General features: G+C 61.3%; 1 protein-coding gene across 1 annotated transcript in view; it reads right to left on the bottom strand.

Annotated features, from left to right (window-relative positions):
• Positions 1–220: 220 nt before the first annotated feature.
• Positions 221–18,670, bottom strand: part of dnajc21 (DnaJ heat shock protein family (Hsp40) member C21) — a 34,806-nt gene continuing 16,356 nt past the window's right edge. The window contains 7 exon segments of the mRNA XM_055665433.1: positions 221–644; positions 921–990; positions 1,990–2,072; positions 2,409–2,600; positions 4,278–4,320; positions 15,338–15,466; positions 16,464–16,551. Coding sequence (XP_055521408.1) covers positions 474–644; positions 921–990; positions 1,990–2,072; positions 2,409–2,600; positions 4,278–4,320; positions 15,338–15,466; positions 16,464–16,551 — 776 coding nt within the window. The 3' untranslated portion in view covers positions 221–473.

An 18,670-nucleotide genomic window follows, 5' to 3' on the forward strand; every position in this document is an offset into this window, starting at 1 on the left:
GCTTACCTGCTGCGCCACCATGTCACCCAGCTGTGCTCACCACACCGGCTCTGAAAGGCCCTACTGCCCATCGTCACCTATTCCTTCCCTGCAGGGACACTGCCTGTTCCGCTCACTTTGTGTCTGTCTTGGCTGTTAACCAGCATCTGCGGTTCCTTCCGACACAGCCTGGCACCCGGGCAGAGCTACACTGAGCGATTGACACAAGGGGCAGTCTCACTCCTTTAATAAGTTATTATTCATCCACATTCTGGAGTTCCACAACCCACACGCCTCGAGGGGAGGGGAGAGGAGAGGGTAGGAGGAGGGGAGTGGTGGGGGAGAAGAGGAGATCCATTCTCCCAGTCACGGCACCCTGCCACTCCCTCGGGAGAGAGAGGGAAGGGGGAGCAGCAGGGAGAGGCCAGTCCAGACAATTTTCCCACTCTCCCCAAGGCATGTGTCTCTCTCTCCCGGGGAGGGTCAGGCAAGGTCTAGCGGTTGCGGCTCCTGGCGATGGTGCGGCGGGTGGTGCGGCTGCCGGCAGCCGGTGGGGCGGGGGTGGATGCAGGCTCGGCCTGGGCGTGTCCGGTAGCCCGCAGGTGCTCAAACAGCTTGTTCCGCGATGGGAAGAACTGCTCGCAGCTCACACAGTGCAGCCCGGCCTGCCAACACAGCACCACCAATACCCAGTTACTGGACACAGCAAGGTTCCACTCCCCCTCCCTCTACACCTCCCCTCCCTTCTCTCCCCCCTCCCTCTACCCCCCTCCCCCTCCCTCTCACCTACACTCTCCCCCACAACCCTCCTCTCACTCTCTCCCCTCACTACCCCTCTCCAATTACCGGCCCCCCTCCCCCTTTCCCTCCACTCCCCTCCCCTCCATTCTCCCCCCTCCCCCTCCTCCCATTTACTGCTCTGCTCCTCCACCTCTGCCTACCTGTGATTTATTCTCCGGACACTTCACGGGCTTCTTTTGTTGTTTTGCTTTTTTCCCTTTGGTTTTCGGGCTGAGGAGAGGCAGAGAGTTCATCAGCTATTCCATCCACCCCCCCCCCCCCCCACCATGCTCACCTCTGATCCCATCCCTGGAACCTCACACTGATCTACACCCCCCACCACCCACACACCCGTCTCACCCACACTGTGCCAACTAGCCCCCCTCCCCCTGCATCTGTGCTCCCCACCGCACGCCAACGCCTCAAACCAAATCACCCCTTCCAATAGAAACATAGAAAAATAGCTGCAGGAGTCGGCCCTTCGAGCCAGCACCGACATTCAATATGATTATGGCTGATCATCTATAATCAGTAGACCATTCCTGCTTTCTCCCAATTTCCCTTGATTCCTATTAGCCCTATGAGCTGAATCTCACTCTCTCTTTAAAACACCCAGTGATTGGCCTCCACTGCCTTCTGTGGGAGAGAATTCCACAGATTCACAACTCTCTGGGTGAAGACGTTTTTCCTCATCTCAGACCTAAATAGCCGAGCCCTTATTCTTAAACTGTGACCCCTGGTTCTAGATTCCCTCAACATCGGGAACATTTTTCCTGCATCTGGCCTGTCCAATCCTTTTAAGAATTTTATATGTTTCTATACAATCCCCTCTCATCCTAAAATCCAGTGAATACAAGCAGTCGACCCATTCTTTCATCATTATGTCAGTCCCGCCATCCCAGGAATTAACCTGGTGAACCTACGCTGCACTCCCTCAATAGCAAGAATGTCATTCCTCAAATTAGGGAGACCAAAACTGCACACAATTCTCCAGGTGTGATCTCACCAGGGCCCTGTACAACTGCAGTAAGATCTCCTTGCTCCTAAACTCAAATTCTCTCGCAATGAAGGCTATTCTTCACTACACCCTCCCCACCAAAACACAAAAACCCAACAATGCAACCCCCCCCCCCACCATCACTACACCCCCCCCACCACACCAACAACAATTCCCCCACCCCCCCCCCCCCACCCCCCCCACCCCCCCCCCCCCCCCCCCCCCCCCGCCACCTGCTCACTGAGTCCGGTGTTGCCGTACTCCGTGTGTGATGTCCCTCCTCTGCCCTCTCCCCCTTGCCCTCGCCCCCCCTCCCCTGCTCCACCATGCCCTCTACCCTCACCCCCTGCTCCACCATGCCCTCTACCCCTCCCCCTGCTCTTCCCCTTGCCCTCTGCCCCCTCCCCCTGCTCCCCCCCTTGCCCTCTACCCCACACCCCCTGCTCCCCTTTGCCCTCTGACCCTCCACCTGCTCCACCATGGCCTCTGCCCTCATCTCCCTGCTCCCCCTTGCCCTCTGACCCCACCTCCCCTGCTCCACCATGGCCTCTGCCCTGACCCCCATGCCGTCTGCCCATCCCCCTCTGCCTTCTCCCCCTGCTCTGTCCTCTCCCCTTGACTGGCACACTTTGCCCTCTCCTGCGTGCTCTCATCCTGCTCTCTGCCGCCCCTCTCCTGCCCCTGGCTGTCTGCCTCCTGCTCTACAATGCTCCCCCTCCTCCCCGCTACTACCCTCCTCTCCCCCTCTACCCCCCTCCAGCCCCTGGCCACTCTCTGCCTCGGACTGGCTGTCACTGTCGGTGGTGTCGGAGTCAGTGGGACTGGCAGGAGTGTGGGTGAACACCTAGAGAGAGGACACAGGCGTGATCAGTCGCCATGCTTCATCGCACGTGGGGGGGGGGGGGGGGGGGGGGGGGTATACGCCGGTGTGTGATTCAACCCGGCAGAGACGGGGACAGACGGCCGCTGCCCTGTGGCATCAACACACATGCCCCGCACGTAGACACACACACACATACACAGACACGCACACACAGAGACACGCACACACACACGCAAACACAGATACAAACACGCACACAGACATGCACACACAGACACAAACGCACACAGGCACACACATAAGCACACACGCTGACACACGCACAACTATAGACACACACACACACAACTTCAGACACACACACAGCCCTGCAGACAGACACCTACACATACATGCAGACACACACATAGACACACTCAGACACATACCCACACACACTCACACATACAGACACACACAGATACCCACTCACACATACAAACAGACACACATACAGACTCACACACACTCAGACACACACACACAGACTCCCACATACAGATACCCACACTCACACATAGACATACACATAGACAGGCACACACGCAAACAGACACACACTCGCACATATCCAGACACACATACATATAGACACGAACACAGACAGACACACAGACACCCACACATACATACCGACAACCACCTTCACACTTACATACGGACACACACATCGACACACAGAGACACACACACACACACACAGACAGACACCCACACTCACACTCGCACACAGACACATACAGATTCACACACACACATAGGAGACAGGCACACACACGTACAGACACAAACATAAACACACACAGAGACAGACACACACACACACACACTCAGACACCCACACTCACACATACAAACATACACACACACATCCACACTCACACATACATGGACACACACATACATACACAGACTCGCACACACCCACACAGATACCCACACTCACATACAAACACACACACACACTCACAGACACACACACACAGATTCGCACACACACTCACACACACACACCCAGACACACACACACACACATAAACACAGACTCACACATAAACACACACAGATACATAAACACACGCAAAGACACACAGGCTCACACACTCACAGACACAGACACGCACACACACATACACTCACTCACACACGCATACTCACACACACACAGACTCACACACACAGATACATAAAGACACACCGACACATACACGCAGACACATACACACGGACACGCACACACACACACCCGCAGACACACACACATACACACACACAGATGCATACACACATAGATACATTAACAGTCACACACACACAGACAGCCACACACACGCACAGACAGACACAGACTCACACAGATTCACACATTCACAGACACCCACACAGATACCCACACTCACACATACAAACAGACACTCTCTCACACGCAGACACACACACAGACACACACAGATACATAAACACACATAGACTCAGACACACGGACACGCGCGCACACACACAGGCACACCCAGATATACACACACACACAGAAACGCGCACACACACACACATACATAAACACACACACACAGTCACACACGCACACAAAGACAGACACAGACACACACACTCACACACAGACACACACACACACAAACACACGTCCTGCGTTACTACCCTAACCGTGTGCCTTTTTTTCCTCCTGTCTTTCTTGGAGAGTCTGCGGGTAAAAGGAAACAATGTCAGAGCTGGAGAGCGTCCCCCCCCCCCACTTGTACCCCCCACCTGGACCCAATACCCCCTACCTGGGTGTGTTGAGTGCCCCCATACCTGGGTGAGCTGGGTGCCCCCATACCTGGGTGTGCTGGGTGCCCCCATACCTGGGTGTGTTGGGTGCCCCCATACCTGGGTGTGTTGGGTGCCCCCATACCTCGGTGTGCTGGGTGCCCCCATACCTGGGTGTGTTGGGTACCCCCATACCTGGGTGTGTTGGGTGCCCCCATACCTGGGTGTGTTGGGTGCCCCCATACCTGGGTGTGTTGAGTGCCCCCATACCTGGGTGTGTGTTGGGTGCCCCCATACCTGGTGTGTTGGTGTGCCCCATTGCTGGGTGTGTTGGGTGCCCCCCATACCTGGGTGTGTTGGGTGCCCCCCCTACCTGGGTGTGTTGGGTGCCCCCATACCTGGGTGTGTTGGGTGCCCCCCATTGCTGGGTGTGTTGGGTGCCCCCATACCTGGGTGTGTTGGGTGCCCCCATTGCTGGGTGTGGTGGGTGCCCCCATACTTGGGTGTGTTGGGTGCCCCCATTCCTGGGGGTTTGGGGGGCCCCATTCCTGGGTGGGTAGGGTCCCCCCATACCTGGGTGGGTTGGGTGCCCCCTACCTGGGTGCGCAGGGTGCCCCCATACCTGGATGTGTTGGGTGCCCCCTACCTGGGTGTGTTGGGTGCCCCCATACCTGGGTGAGCTGGGTGCCCCCTACCTGGGTGGGCTGGGTGCCCCCATTCCTGGGTGTGTTGGGTGCCCCCATACCTGGGTGTGTGCTGGGTGCCCCCCATTGCTGGGTGTGTGTTGGGTGCCCCCATACCTGGGTGTGTTGGGTGCCCCCATACCTGGGTGTGTTGGGTGCCCCCATACCTGGGTGTGCTGGGTGCCCCCCATTGCTGGTTGTGTTTGGGTGCCCCATACCTGGGTGTGTGTGGGTGCCCCCATTGCTGGGTGTGTTGGGTGCCCCCATACCTGGGTGTGCTGGGTGCCCCCATACCTGGGTGTGCTGGGTGCCCCCATACCTGGGTGTGTTGGGTGCCCCCATTCCTGGGTGTGCTGGGTGCCCCCATACCTGGGTGTGCTGGGTGCCCCCATACCTGGGTGTGCTGGGTGCCCCCATACCTGGGTGTGTTGGGTGCCCCCATACCTGGGTGTGCTGGGTGCCCCCATACCTGGGTGTGTTGGGTGCCCCCATACCTGGGTGTGTTGGGTGCCCCCATACCTGGGTGTGCTGGGTGCCCCCATACCTGGGTGTGCTGGGTGCCCCCATACCTGGGTGTGCTGGGTGCCCCCATACCTGGGTGTGTTGGGTGCCCCCATACCTGGGTGTGTTGGGTGCCCCCATACCTGGGTGTGTTGGGTGCCCCCATACCTGGGTGTGCTGGGTGCCCCCATACCTGGGTGACCTGGGTGCCCCCATACCTGGGTGACCTGGGTGCCCCCATACCTGGGTGTGTTGGGTGCCCCCATACCTGGGTGTGTTGGGTGCCCCCATTGCTGGGTGTGTTGGGTGCCCCCATACCTGGGTGTGTTGGGTGCCCCGATACCTGGGTGTGTTGGGTGCCCCCATACCTGGGTGCCCCCATACCTGGGTGTGTTGGGTGCCCCCATTGCTGGGTGTGTTGGGTGCCCCCATACCTGGGTGTGCTGGGTGCCCCCATACCTGGGTGTGCTGGGTGCCCCCATACCTGGGTGTGTTGGGTGCCCCCTACCTGGGTGCGCAGGGTGCCCCAATACCTGGGTGTGTTGAGTGCCCCCCATACCTGGGTGTGTTGGGTGCCCCCATACCTGGGTGTGTTGGGTGCCCCCCATTGCTGGGTGTGTTGGGTGCCCCCTACCTGGGTGCACAGGGTGCCCCCATACCTGGGTGTGTTGGGTGCCCCCTACCTGGGTGCGCAGGGTGCCCCCATACCTGGGTGTGTGTTGGGTGCCCCCGTTGCTGGGTGTGTTGGGTGCCCCCGTTGCTGGGTGTGTTGGGTGCCCCCATACCTGGGTGTGTTGGGTGCCCCCATACCTGGGGTGAGCTGGGTGCCCCCATACCTGGTTGTGTGTTGGGTGCCCCCATACCTGGGGTGTGTGTTGGGTGCGCTGGGTGCCCCCATACCTGGGTGTGCTGGGTGCCCCCATTGCTGGGTGTGTGGGTGCCCCCATACCTGGGTGTGTTTGGGTGCCCCCATACCTGGGTGTTGTTGGGTGCCCCCATACCTGGGGTGTGTTGGGTGCCCCCATTGCTGGGTGTGCTGGGTGCCCCCATACCTGGGTGTGCTGGGTGCCCCCATACCTGGGTGAGCTGGGTGCCCCCATACCTGGGTGTGTTGGGTGCCCCCATACCTGGGTGTGCTGGGTGCCCCCATACCCTGGGTGTGTGAGCTGGGTGCCCCCATACCTGGGTGTGCTGGGTGCCCCCATACCTGGGTGTGTTGGGTGCCCCCATACCTGGGTGTGTTGGGTGCCCCCATACCTGGGTGTGTTGGGTGCCCCCATACCCTGGGTGTGCTGGGTGCCCCCATACCTGGGTGAGCTGGGTGCCCCCATACCTGGGTGAGCGGGGTGCCCCCATACCTGGGTGTGTTGGGTGCCCCCATACCTGGGTGTGTTGGGTGCCCCCATACCTGGGTGAGCTGGGTGCCCCCATACCTGGGTGTGTTGGGTGCCCCCATACCTGGGTGCTGGGTGCCCCCATACCTGGGTGTGTTGGGTGCCCCCATACCTGGGTGTGCTGGGTGCCCCCATACCTGGGTGTGCTGGGTGCCCCCATACCTGGGTGTGTTGGGTGCCCCCATACCTGGGTGTGCTGGGTGCCCCCATACCTGGGTGTGTTGGGTGCCCCCGTTGCTGGGTGTGTTGGGTGCCCCCATACCTGGGTGTGTTGGGTGCCCCCATACCTGGGTGAGCTGGGTGCCCCCATACCTGGGTGACCTGGGTGCCCCCATACCTGGGTGTGTTGGGTGCCCCCCCATGGGTGCCCCCATACCTGGGTGTGTTGGGTGCCCCCATACCTGGGTGTGTTGGGTGCCCCCATAGCTGGGTGTGCTGGGTGCCCCCATCCCTGGGTGTGTTGGGTGCCCCCATACCTGGGTGAGCTGGGTGCCCCCATACCTGGGTGTGTTGGGTGCCCCCATAGCTGGGTGGGTTGGGTGCCCCCATACCTGGGTGTGTTGGGTGCCCCCATACCTGGGTGTGCTGGGTGCCCCCATACCTGGGTGTGCTGGGTGCCCCCATTGCTGGGTGTGTTGGGTGCCCCCATACCTGGGTGTGTTGGGTGCCCCCATACCTGGGTGTGTTGGGTGCCCCCCATACCTGGGTGTGTTGGGTGCCCCCATTGCTGGGTGTGTGCTGGGTGCCCCCATACCTAGGTGTGCTGGGTGCCCCCATACCTGGGTGAGCTGGGTGCCCCCATTGCTGGGTGTGTTGGGTGCCCCTATACCTGGTGTGTGTTGGGTGCCCCCATACCTGGGTGTGTTGTGTGCCCCCATTGCTGGGTGCCCCCATACCTGGGTGTGTTGGGTGCCCCCATTCCTGGGTGTGTTGGGTGCCCCTATACCTGGGTGTGCTGGGTGCCCCCATTGCTGGGTGTGCTGGGTGCCCCCATACCTGGGTGTGTTGGGTGCCCCCATTGCTGGGTGTGTTGGGTGCCTCCATACCTGGGTGTGCTGGGTGCCCCCATACCTGGGTGTGCTGGGTGCCCCCATACCTGGGTGTGTTGGGTGCCCCCATACCTGGGTGTGCTGGGTGCCCCCATACCTGGGTGTGCTGGGTGCCCCCATACCTGGGTGTGTTGGGTGCCCCCATACCTGGGTGTGTTGGGTGCCCCCATACCTGGGTGTGTTGGGTGCCCCCATACCTGGGTGTGCTGGGTGCCCCCATACCTGGGTGTGCTGGGTCTGGGTGCCCCCATACCTTGGTGTGCTGGGTGCCCCCATACCCGGGAGTGTTGGGTGCCCCCATACCTGGGTGTGTTGGGTGCCCCCATTGCTGGGTGTGCTGGGTGCCCCCATACCTGGGTGTGCTGGGTGCCCCCATACCTGGGTGAGCTGGGTGCCCCCATTGCTGGGTGTGTTGGGTGCCCCCATACCTGGGTGTGTTGGGTGCCCCCATACCTGGGTGTGTTGGGTGCCCCCATACCTGGGTGTGCTGGGTGCCCCCATACCTGGGTGTGCTGGGTGCCCCCATACCTGGGTGTGCTGGGTGCCTCCATACCTGGGTGAGCTGGGTGCCCCATACCTGGGTGTGCTGGGTGCCCCATACCTGGGTGTGTTGGGTGCCCCCATTGCTGGGTGTGTTGGGTGCCCCCATACCTGGGTGTGCTGGGTGCCCCCATACCTGGGTGCCCCCATACCTGGGTGTGTGTTGGGTGCCCCCATACCTGGGTGTGCTGGGTGCCCCCATACCTGGGTGTGCTGGGTGCCCCCATACCTGGGGTGTGCTGGGTGCCCCCATACCTGGGTGTGCTGGGTGCCCCCATACCTGGGTGTGTTGGGTGCCCCCATACCTGGGTGTGCTGGGTGCCCCCATACCTGGGTGTGCTGGGTGCCCCCATACCTGGGTGTGCTGGGTGCCCCATACCTGGGTGTGTTGGGTGCCCCCATACCTGGGTGTGCTGGGTGCCCCCATACCTGGGTGTGTTGGTTGCCCCCATAGCTGGGTGTGCTGGGTGTCCCCATACCTGGGTGTGGTGGGTGCCCCCATACCTGGGTGAGGTGGGTGCCCCCATACCTGGGTGTGTTGGGTGCCCCCATACCTGGGTGTGTTGGGTGCCCCCATACCTGGGTGTGTTGGGTGCCCCCATACCTGGGTGTGCGCTGGGTGCCCCCCATACCTGGGTTGTGCTGGGTGCCCCCATTGCTGGGTGTGTTGGGTGCCCCCATACCTGGGGTGTGTTGGGTGCCCCCATACCTGGGTGTGTTGGGTGCCCCCATTCCTGGGTGTGTTGGGTGCCCCCATACCTGGGTGTGCTGGGTGCCCCCATGCCTGGGTGAGTTGGGTGCCCCCATTCCTGGGTGTGTTGGGTGCCCCCATACCTGGGTGTGTTGGGTGCCCCCATACCTGGGTGTGCTGGGTGCCCCCATACCTGGGTGTGCTGGGTGCCCCCATACCTGGGTGCGCTGGGTGCCCCCATACCTGGGTGAGCTGGGTGCCCCCATACCTGGGTGTGCTGGGTGCCCCCATACCTGGGTGAGCTGGGTGCCCCCATACCTGGGTGTGCTGGGTGCCCCCATACCTGGGTGTGCTGGGTGCCCCCATACCTGGGTGTGTTGGGTGCCCCCATTGCTGGGTGTGTTGGGTGCCCCCATTCCTGGGGGTGCTGGGTGCCCCCATTCCTGGGTGTGCTGGGTGCCCCCATACCTGGGTGTGCTGGGTGCCCCCATACCTGGGTGAGCTGGGTGCCCCCATACCTGGGTGTGCTGGGTGCCCCCATACCTGGGTGTGCTGGGTGCCCCCATACCTGGGTGTGCTGGGTGCCCCCATACCTGGGTGTGCTGGGTGCCCCCATACCTGGGTGTGTTGGGTGCCCCCATACCGGGGTGTGTTGCGTGCCCCCATACCTGGGTGTGTTGGGTGCCCCCATACCTGGGTGTGTTGGGTGCCCCCATACCTGGGTGTGTTGGGTGCCCCCATACCTGGGTGAGCTGGGTGCCCCCATACCTGGGTGTGTTGGGTGCCCCCATACCTGGGTGAGCAGGGTGCCCCCATACCTGGGTGTGTTCGGTGCCCCCATTGCTGGGGTGTGTGGGTGCCCCATACCTGGGTGTGTTGGGTGACCCATTGCTGGGTGTGTTGGGTGCCCCATACCTGGGTGTGTTGGGTGCCCCCATTGCTGGGTGTGTTGGGTGCCCCCATACCTGGGTGTGTTGGGTGCCCCCATTGCTGGGTGTGTTGGGTGCCCCATACCTGGGTGTGTTGGGTGCCCCCATTGCTGGGTGTGTTGGTGCCCCCATTGTGTGGTGTGTTGGGTGCCCCCATACATGGTGTGTTGGGTGCCCCCATTGCTGGGTGAGCTGGGTGCCCCCATTGCTGGGTGTGTTGGGTGCCCCCATACCTGGGTGTGTTGGGTGCCCCCATTGCTGGGTGTGTTGGGTGCCCCCATTGCTGGGTGTGTTGGGTGCCCCCATACCTGGGTGTGCTGGGTGCCCCCATTGCTGGGTGTGTTGGGTGCCCCCATACCTGGGTGAGCTGGGTGCCCCCATCCCTGGGTGTGTTGGGTGCCCCCATACCTGGGTGGGTTGGGTGCCCCCATACCTGGGTGTGTTGGGTGCCCCCATACCTGGGTGTGTTGGGTGCCCCCATACCTGGGTGTGTGTTGGGTGCCCCCATTGCTGGGTGTGTTGGGTGCCCCCATACCTGGGTGTGTTGGGTGCCCCGATTCCTGGGTGTGCTGGGTGCCCCCATACCTGGGTGTGCTGGGTGCCCCCATACCTGGGTGTGCTGGGTGCCCCCATACCTGTGTGTGTTGGGTGCCCCCATTGCTGGGTGTGTTGGGTGCCCCCATACCTGGGTGTGCTGGGTGCCCCCATACCTGGGTGTGCTGGGTGCCCCCATCCCTGGGGGTGTTGGGTGCCCCCTACCTGGGTGCGCAGGGTGCCCCCATACCTGGGTGTGTTGAGTGCCCCCCATACCTGGGTGTGTTGGGTGCCCCCATACTGGGTGTGTGTTGGGTGCCCCCATTGCTGGGTGTGTTGGGTGCCCCCTACCTGGGTGCGCAGGGTGCCCCCATACCTGGGTGTGTTGGGTGCCCCCAACCTGGGTGCGCAGGGTGCCCCCATACCTGGGTGTGTTGGGTGCCCCCGTTGCTGGGTGTGTTGGGTGCCCCCGTTGCTGGGTGTGTTGGGTGCCCCCCTGCCCGGGTGAGCTGGGTGCCCCCATAGCTGGGTGAGCTGGGTGCCCCCATACCTGGGTGACCTGGGTGCCCCCATACCTGGGTATGTTGGGTGCCCCCATACCTGGGTGTGTTGGGTGCCCCCATACCTGGGTGTGTTGGGTGCCCCCATACCTGGGTGAGCTGGGTGCCCCCATACCTGGGTGTGTTGGGTGCCCCCATACCTGGGTGTGTTGGGTGCCCCCATACCTGGGTGTGCTGGGTGCCCCCATTGCTGGGTGTGTTGGGTGCCCCCATACCTGGGTGTGTTGGGTGCCCCCATACCTGGGTGTGTTGGGTGCCCCCATACCTGGGTGTGTTGGGTGCCCCCATACCTGGGTGTGCTGGGTGCCCCCATACCTGGGTGTGCTGGGTGCCCCCATACCTGGGTGTGCTGGGTGCCCCCATACCTGGGTGTGCTGGGTGCCCCCATACCTGGGTGTGTTGGGTGCCCCCATTGCTGGGTGTGTTGGGTGCCCCCATACCTGGGTGTGCTGGGTGCCCCCATACCTGGGTGTGCTGGGTGCCCCCATACCTGGGTGTGTTGGGTGCCCCCATACCTGGGTGTGCTGGGTGCCCCCATACCTGGGTGTGCTGGGTGCCCCCATACCTGGGTGTGCTGGGTGCCCCCATACCTGGGTGTGTTGGGTGCCCCCATACCTGGGTGTGCTGGGTGCCCCCATACCTGGGTGTGTTGGGTGCCCCCATACCTGGGTGTGTTGGGTGCCCCCATACCTGGGTGTGCTGGGTGCCCCCATACCTGGGTGTGTGGGTGCCCCCATACCTGGGTGCCCCCATACCTGGGTGTGCTGGGTGCCCCCATACCTGGGTGTGTTGGGTGCCCCCATACCTGGGTGAGCTGGGTGCCCCCATACCTGGGTGTGCTGGGTGCCCCCATACCTGGGTGAGCAGGGTGCCCCCATACCTGGGTGTGTTGGGTGCCCCCATACCTGGGTGTGCTGGGTGCCCCCATACCTGGGTGTGTTGGGTGCCCCCGTTGCTGGGTGTGTTGGGTGCCCCCATACCTGGGTGTGTTGGGTGCCCCCATACCTGGGTGAGCTGGGTGCCCCCATTGCTGGGTGTGTTGGGTGCCCCCATACCTGGGTGAGCTGGGTGCCCCCATACCTGGGTGTGTTGGGTGCCCCCATACCTGGGTGTGTTGGGTGCCCCCATACCTGGGTGTGCTGGGTGTCCCCATTGCTGGGTGTGTTGGGTGCCCCCATACCTGGGTGAGCTGGGTGCCCCCATACCTGGGTGTGTTGGGTGCCCCCATACCTGGGTGTGTTGGGTGCCCCCATACCTGGGTGTGTTCGGTGCCCCCATACCTGGGTGCCCCCATTGTTGGTTGTGTTGGGTGCCCCCATACCTGGGTGTGTTGGGTGCCCCCATACCTGGGTGTGCTGGGTGCCCCCATACCTGGGTGTGCTGGGTGCCCCCATACCTGGGTGTGCTGGGTGCCCCCATACCTGGGTGTGTTGGGTGCCCCCATACCTGGGTGTGCTGGGTGTGTTGGGTGCCCCCATACCTGGGTGTGCAGGGTGCCCCCATACCTGGGTGAGCTGGGTGCCCCCATACCTGGGTGAGCAGGGTGCCCCCATACCTGGGTGTGTTGGGTGCCCCCATACCTGGGTGTGCTGGGTGCCCCCATACCTGGGGGTGCTGGGTGCCCCCGTTCCTGGTTGTGTTGGGTGCCCCCATTGCTGGGTGTGTGTTGGGTGCCCCCATACCTGGGTGTGTTGGGTGCCCCCATACCTGGGTGAGCTGGGTGCCCCCATACCTGGGTGCCCCCATACCTGGGTGTGTTGGGTGCCCCCATACCTGGGTGTGTTGGGTGCCCCCATACCTGGGTGTGCTGGGTGTCCCCATTGCTGGGTGTGTTGGGTGCCCCCATACCTGGGTGAGCTGGGTGCCCCCATACCTGGGTGTGTTGGGTGCCCCCATACCTGGGTGTGTTGGGTGCCCCCATACCTGGGTGTGTTGGGTGCCCCCATACCTGGTGCCCCCATACCTGGGTGTGCTGGGTGCCCCCATTCCTGGGTGTGTTGGGTGCCCCCATACCTGGGTGTGTTGGGTGCCCCCATACCTGGGTGTGTTGGGTGCCCCCATACCTGGGTGTGTTGGGTGCCCCCATTGCTGGGTGTGCTGGGTGCCCCCATACCTGGGTGTGCTGGGTGCCCCCATACCTGGGTGAGCTGGGTGCCCCCATTGCTGGGTGTGTTGGGTGCCCCCATACCTGGGTGTGTTGGGTGCCCCCATACCTGGGTGTGTTGGGTGCCCCCATACCTGGGTGTGCTGGGTGCCCCCATACCTGGGTGTGCTGGGTGCCCCCATACCTGGGTGTGCTGGGTGCCCCCATACCTGGGTGTGCTGGGTGCCCCCATACCTGGGTGTGCTGGGTGCCCCCATACCTGGGTGTGCTGGGTGCCCCCATACCTGGGTGTGTTGGGTGCCCCCATACCTGGGTGTGTTGGGTGCCCCCATACCTGCGTGCGCTGGGTGCCCCCATACCTGGGTGTGCTGGGTGCCCCCATTGCTGGGTGTGTTGGGTGCCCCCATACCTGGGTGTGTTGGGTGCCCCCATACCTGGGTGTGTTGGGTGCCCCCATACCTGGGTGTGTTGGGTGCCCCCATACCTGGGTGTGCTGGGTGCCCCCATGAGCTGGGTGCCCCCCTGGGTGTGTTGGGTGCCCCCATACCTGGGTGTGTTGGGTGCCCCCATACCTGGGTGTGTTGGGTGCCCCCATACCTGGGTGTGCTGGGTGCCCCCATACCTGGGTGTGCTGGGTGCCCCCATACCTGGGTGTGCTGGGTGCCCCCATACCTGGGTGTGCTGGGTGCCCCCATACCTGGGTGAGCTGGGTGCCCCCATACCACCTGGGTGCCCCCATACCTGGGTGTGTTGGGTGCCCCCGTTGCTGGGTGTGTTGGGTGCCCCCGTTGCTGGGTGTGTTGGGTGCCCCCATACCTGGGTGTGTTGGGTGCCCCCATACCTGGGTGAGCTGGGTGCCCCCATACCTGGGTGACCTGGGTGCCCCCATACCTGGGTGTGTTGGGTGCCCCCATACCTGGGTGTGTTGGGTGCCCCCATACCTGGGTGTGTTGGGTGCCCCCATACCTGGGTGTGCTGGGTGCCCCCATACCTGGGTGTGTTGGGTGCCCCCATACCTGGGTGTGTTGGGTGCCCCCATACCTGGGTGTGCTGGGTGCCCCCATTGCTGGGTGTGTTGGGTGCCCCCATACCTGGGTGTGTTGGGTGCCCCCATACCTGGGTGAGCTGGGTGCCCCCATACCTGGGTGTGTTGGGTGCCCCCATACCTGGGTGTGTTGGGTGCCCCCATACCTGGGTGTGTTGGGTGCCCCCATACCTGGGTGCGCTGGGTGCCCCCATACCTGGGTGTGCTGGGTGCCCCCATTCCTGGGTGTGTTGGGTGCCCCCATACCTGGGTGTGTTGGGTGCCCCCATACCTGGGTGTGTTGGGTGCCCCCATACCTGGGTGAGCAGGGTGCCCCCGTACCTGGGTGAGCAGGGTGCCCCCATACCTGGATGTGTTGGGTGCCCCCATACCTGGATGTGTTGGGTGCCCCCATACCTGGGTGTGTTGGGTGCCCCCATACCTGGGTGTGTTGGGTGCCCCCATACCTGGATGTGTTTGGTGTGCCCCATACCTGGATGTGTTGGGTGCCCCCATACCTGGGTGTGTTGGGTGCCCCCATACCTGGGTGTGTTGGGTGCCCCCATACCTGGATGTGTTGGGTGCCCCCATACCTGGGTGTGTTGGGTGCCCCCATACCTGGGTGTGTTGGGTGCCCCCATACCTGGATGTGTTGGGTGCCCCCATACCTGGGTGTGTTGGGTGCCCCCATACCTGGGTGTGTTGGGTGCCCCCATACCTGGGTGTGTTGGGTGCCCCCATACCTGGGTGTGTTGGGTGCCCCCATACCTGGATGTGTTGGGTGCCCCCATACCTGGATGTGTTGGGTGCCCCCATACCTGGGTGTGCTGGGTGCCCCCATACCTGGGTGTGTTGGGTGCCCCCATACCTGGGTGTGTTGGGTGCCCCCATACCTGGGTGTGTTGGGTGCCCCCATACCTGGGTGAGCTGGGTGCCCCCATACCTGGGTGAGCTGGGTGGCAACTCCTGCCCACTCTGAGCCTCCTGCAGTTCCCGTTCCTCTGCCTCCAGCTGTTGCCGCAGCAACGCCACCGTCTCCCGGTGTCGCCGTGACCGCTCGTGGTTCCTCATCCTGGCAATGCCGCGCGGTGGAAGGGGAGCGTTGGGCAGAGGAAGGCGTGTGGTTGGCAAATGAGGGTATGGTGGGGAAGGAGAGGGGTACAACACAGTGAGCAGAGGATCAGAACGTCACCTGTCCCATGCCCAGCCCCCCCAGCCCCCTCCCTCATGAACCTCCTCCCCACAACAATCCCCGCCACCCTCTCCCCTCCCCCCACCTCCCTGCCTCAGGGTACCTGACCCTCCCCAACTGCCCCCTACAACCACCACTCCCCGTTCTCCTGCAACCTTCCTCCATAGCCACCCCTACCCCTGCTGTACCCCTCCCTCCCCCAGCCGTTCCCCACGAGCCTCCCTCACACCCCACACCCCACCCCTGCTGTACCCCCCCCACGAGCCGTTCCCCACGAGCCTCCCTCACAGCCCACCCCCTACCCCTGCTGTACCCCCCTCCTCCCCCAACCGTTCCCCACGAGCCTCCCTCACCGCCCCCCCCACCCCTGCTGTACCCCCCTTCCTCCCTCAGCCGTTCCCCACTAGCCTCCCTCACACCCCACACCCTACCCCTGCTGTACCTCCCCTCCCCCAGCCGTTCCCCACAAGCCTCGCTCACTGCTCACCCCACCCCTGCTGTACCCCACCCCCAGCTGTTCCCCACAAGCCTCCCTCACCACCCACACCCCACCCCTGCTGTACCCCACCCCACCCCCAACCGTTGCCCCAAGAGCCTCCCTTACCACCCACACCCCACCCCTGCTGTACCCCCTACCCCTGCTGTACCCCACCCACCCCCAACCGTTGCCCAAGAGCCTCCCTCACCACCCACACCCCACCCCTGCTGTACCCTACCCCCCCAACCGTTCCCCACGAGCCCTCCCTCACAGCCCACCCCCTACCCCTGCTGTACCCCCCCCCCCCCAGCCGTTCCCCACTAGCCTCCCTCACCGCCCACCCACCCCGCTGGCGGCAGCTCCGATCCCCTCGTTCCCCAGGACCACCCCTGCACTCACGTCTTCACGCTCTGGAAGGTTCGGTCACAGGCTGGGCAGAAGAAGTGGTCGTCAGCATCGTGGTCCTGCACCATCTCACCCCCACCATCTGTAACACACAGCACATCACCATCGTGCAAAACTGAGCTGGGGAGGAGGGAGGGGGGGGGGGGCAGGACTCAGAGAGATGGGGGCAGGGAACAGGGGGCAAAGATTCAGGAGTTTATTGTCATGTGTCCCAGATAGGACAATGAAATTCTTGCTTTGCTGCAACACAACAGAATATAGTAGGCATGAATACAGAACAGAACTGATCAGTGTAACCATGTGCCAATGAATATGTATATATATATACAGATAAATAAATGGATAAAGTGCAATGGGCTATTAATGATCAAACTTTTGTTTGAGGAGTTTAATAGCCTGATGGCTGTGGGGAAGTAGCTATTCCTGAACCTGGATGTTGCAGATTTCAGGCTCTTGTACCTTCTACCTGAAGGCAACGAGGAGATGAGTGAGTGGACAGGATGGTGTGGGTCTTTGATGATGCTGGCAGCCTTTTTGGGGCAGCGATTGCGATAGATCCCCTCGATGGTAGGGAGGTCAGAGCTGATGATGGACTGGGCAGTGTTTACAACATTTTGCAGTCTTTTCCGCTCCTGGGCCATGGGCAACCAGTCAGCATGCTCTCTACTGTACACCTGTAGAAGTTCGAGAGAGTCCTCCTTGACATACCGACTCTCTGTAATCTTCTCAGGAAGTAGAGGTGCTGATGAGCTTTCTTTATAATTGCATCAGTGTTCTCGGACCAGGAGAGATCTTCAGAGATATGCATGCCCAAGAATTTGAAGCTCTTGACCCTCTCCACCATCGTTGATATAAACGGGACTATGGGTCCCCATCCTACCCCTTCCACAGTCCACAATCAGTTCCTTGGTTTTGCTGGTGTTGAGAGCCAGGTTAATGTGCTGGCATCATTTGGTCAGTGTGTTGATCTCCCTTCTATATTCTGACTCATCTCCATCAGTGATACGTCCCACAACGGTGGTGTCGTCAGCGAACTTGATGATGGAGTTCGCACTATGACCGGCTACGCAGTCATGAGTATAGAGTGAGTATAGCAGGGGGCTAAGCACGCAGCCTTGAGGTGCTCCCGTGCTGATTGTTATCGACGTTGACACATTTCCACCAATACGAACAGAATGTGTGAATGAGGAAGTCGAGGATCCAATTGCAGAGGGATGCGCAGAGACCCAGTTCTGAGAGTTTGGTAAACAGCTTGAAGGGGATGATTGTGTTAAATGCCAAGCTGTAGGTAATGAATAACAGCGTGACATATGAGTTTTTGTTGTCCAAGTGGTCCAGAGGAGTGGAGAGCCAGCGGTAAACGAACTGCAGTGGGTCCAGGTTTTTGTCGAGGTGATTTGCTCCATGATCAACCTCTCAAAGCACTTCATCACCACCGGCGTTAGTGCCACTGGTCGGTAGTCATTGAGGCACGTCACCTTGCTCTTCTTGGGCACTGGTATAATTGATGCCCTTTTAAAGCAGGTGGGGACCTCAGACCTCAGATGTGAGAGGTTGAAAATGTCCGTAAAAACTCCCGCCAGTTGGTCCTCACAGGTTTTTAGAACACGACCGGGTTAACCATCAGGTCCAAGCTGTCCAAGTGTTAGCTTTCATTGCAAAAGGATTTGAGTATAGGAGCAGAGAGGTTCTACTGCAGTTGTACAGGGTCTTGGTGAGACCACACCTGGAATATTGCGTACAGTTTTGGTCTCCAAATCTGAGGAAGGACATTATTGCCATAGAGGGAGTGCAGAGACGGTTCACCAGACTGATTCCTGGGATGTCAGGACTGTCTTATGAAGAAAGACTGGATAAACTTGGTTTATACTCTCTAGAATTTAGAAGATTGAGAGGGGATCTTATAGAAACTTACAAAATTCTTAAGGGGTTGGACAGGCTAGATGCAGGAAGATTGTTCCCGATGTTAGGGAAGTCCAGGACAAGGGGTCACAGCTTAAGGATAAAGGGGAAATCCTTTAAAACCGAGATGAGAAGAACTTTTTTCACGCAGAGAGTGGTGAATCTCTGGAACTCTCTGCCACAGAGGGTAGTTGAGGCCATTCATTGGCTATATTTAAGAGGGAGTTAGATGTGGCCCTTGTGGCTAAGGGGATCAGGGGGTATGGAGAGAAGGCAGGTACGGGATACTGAGTTGGATG

Source organism: Leucoraja erinacea, unplaced genomic scaffold, assembly GCF_028641065.1.
Source record: "Leucoraja erinacea ecotype New England unplaced genomic scaffold, Leri_hhj_1 Leri_1250S, whole genome shotgun sequence".
Classification (NCBI taxonomy): domain Eukaryota; kingdom Metazoa; phylum Chordata; class Chondrichthyes; order Rajiformes; family Rajidae; genus Leucoraja; species Leucoraja erinaceus.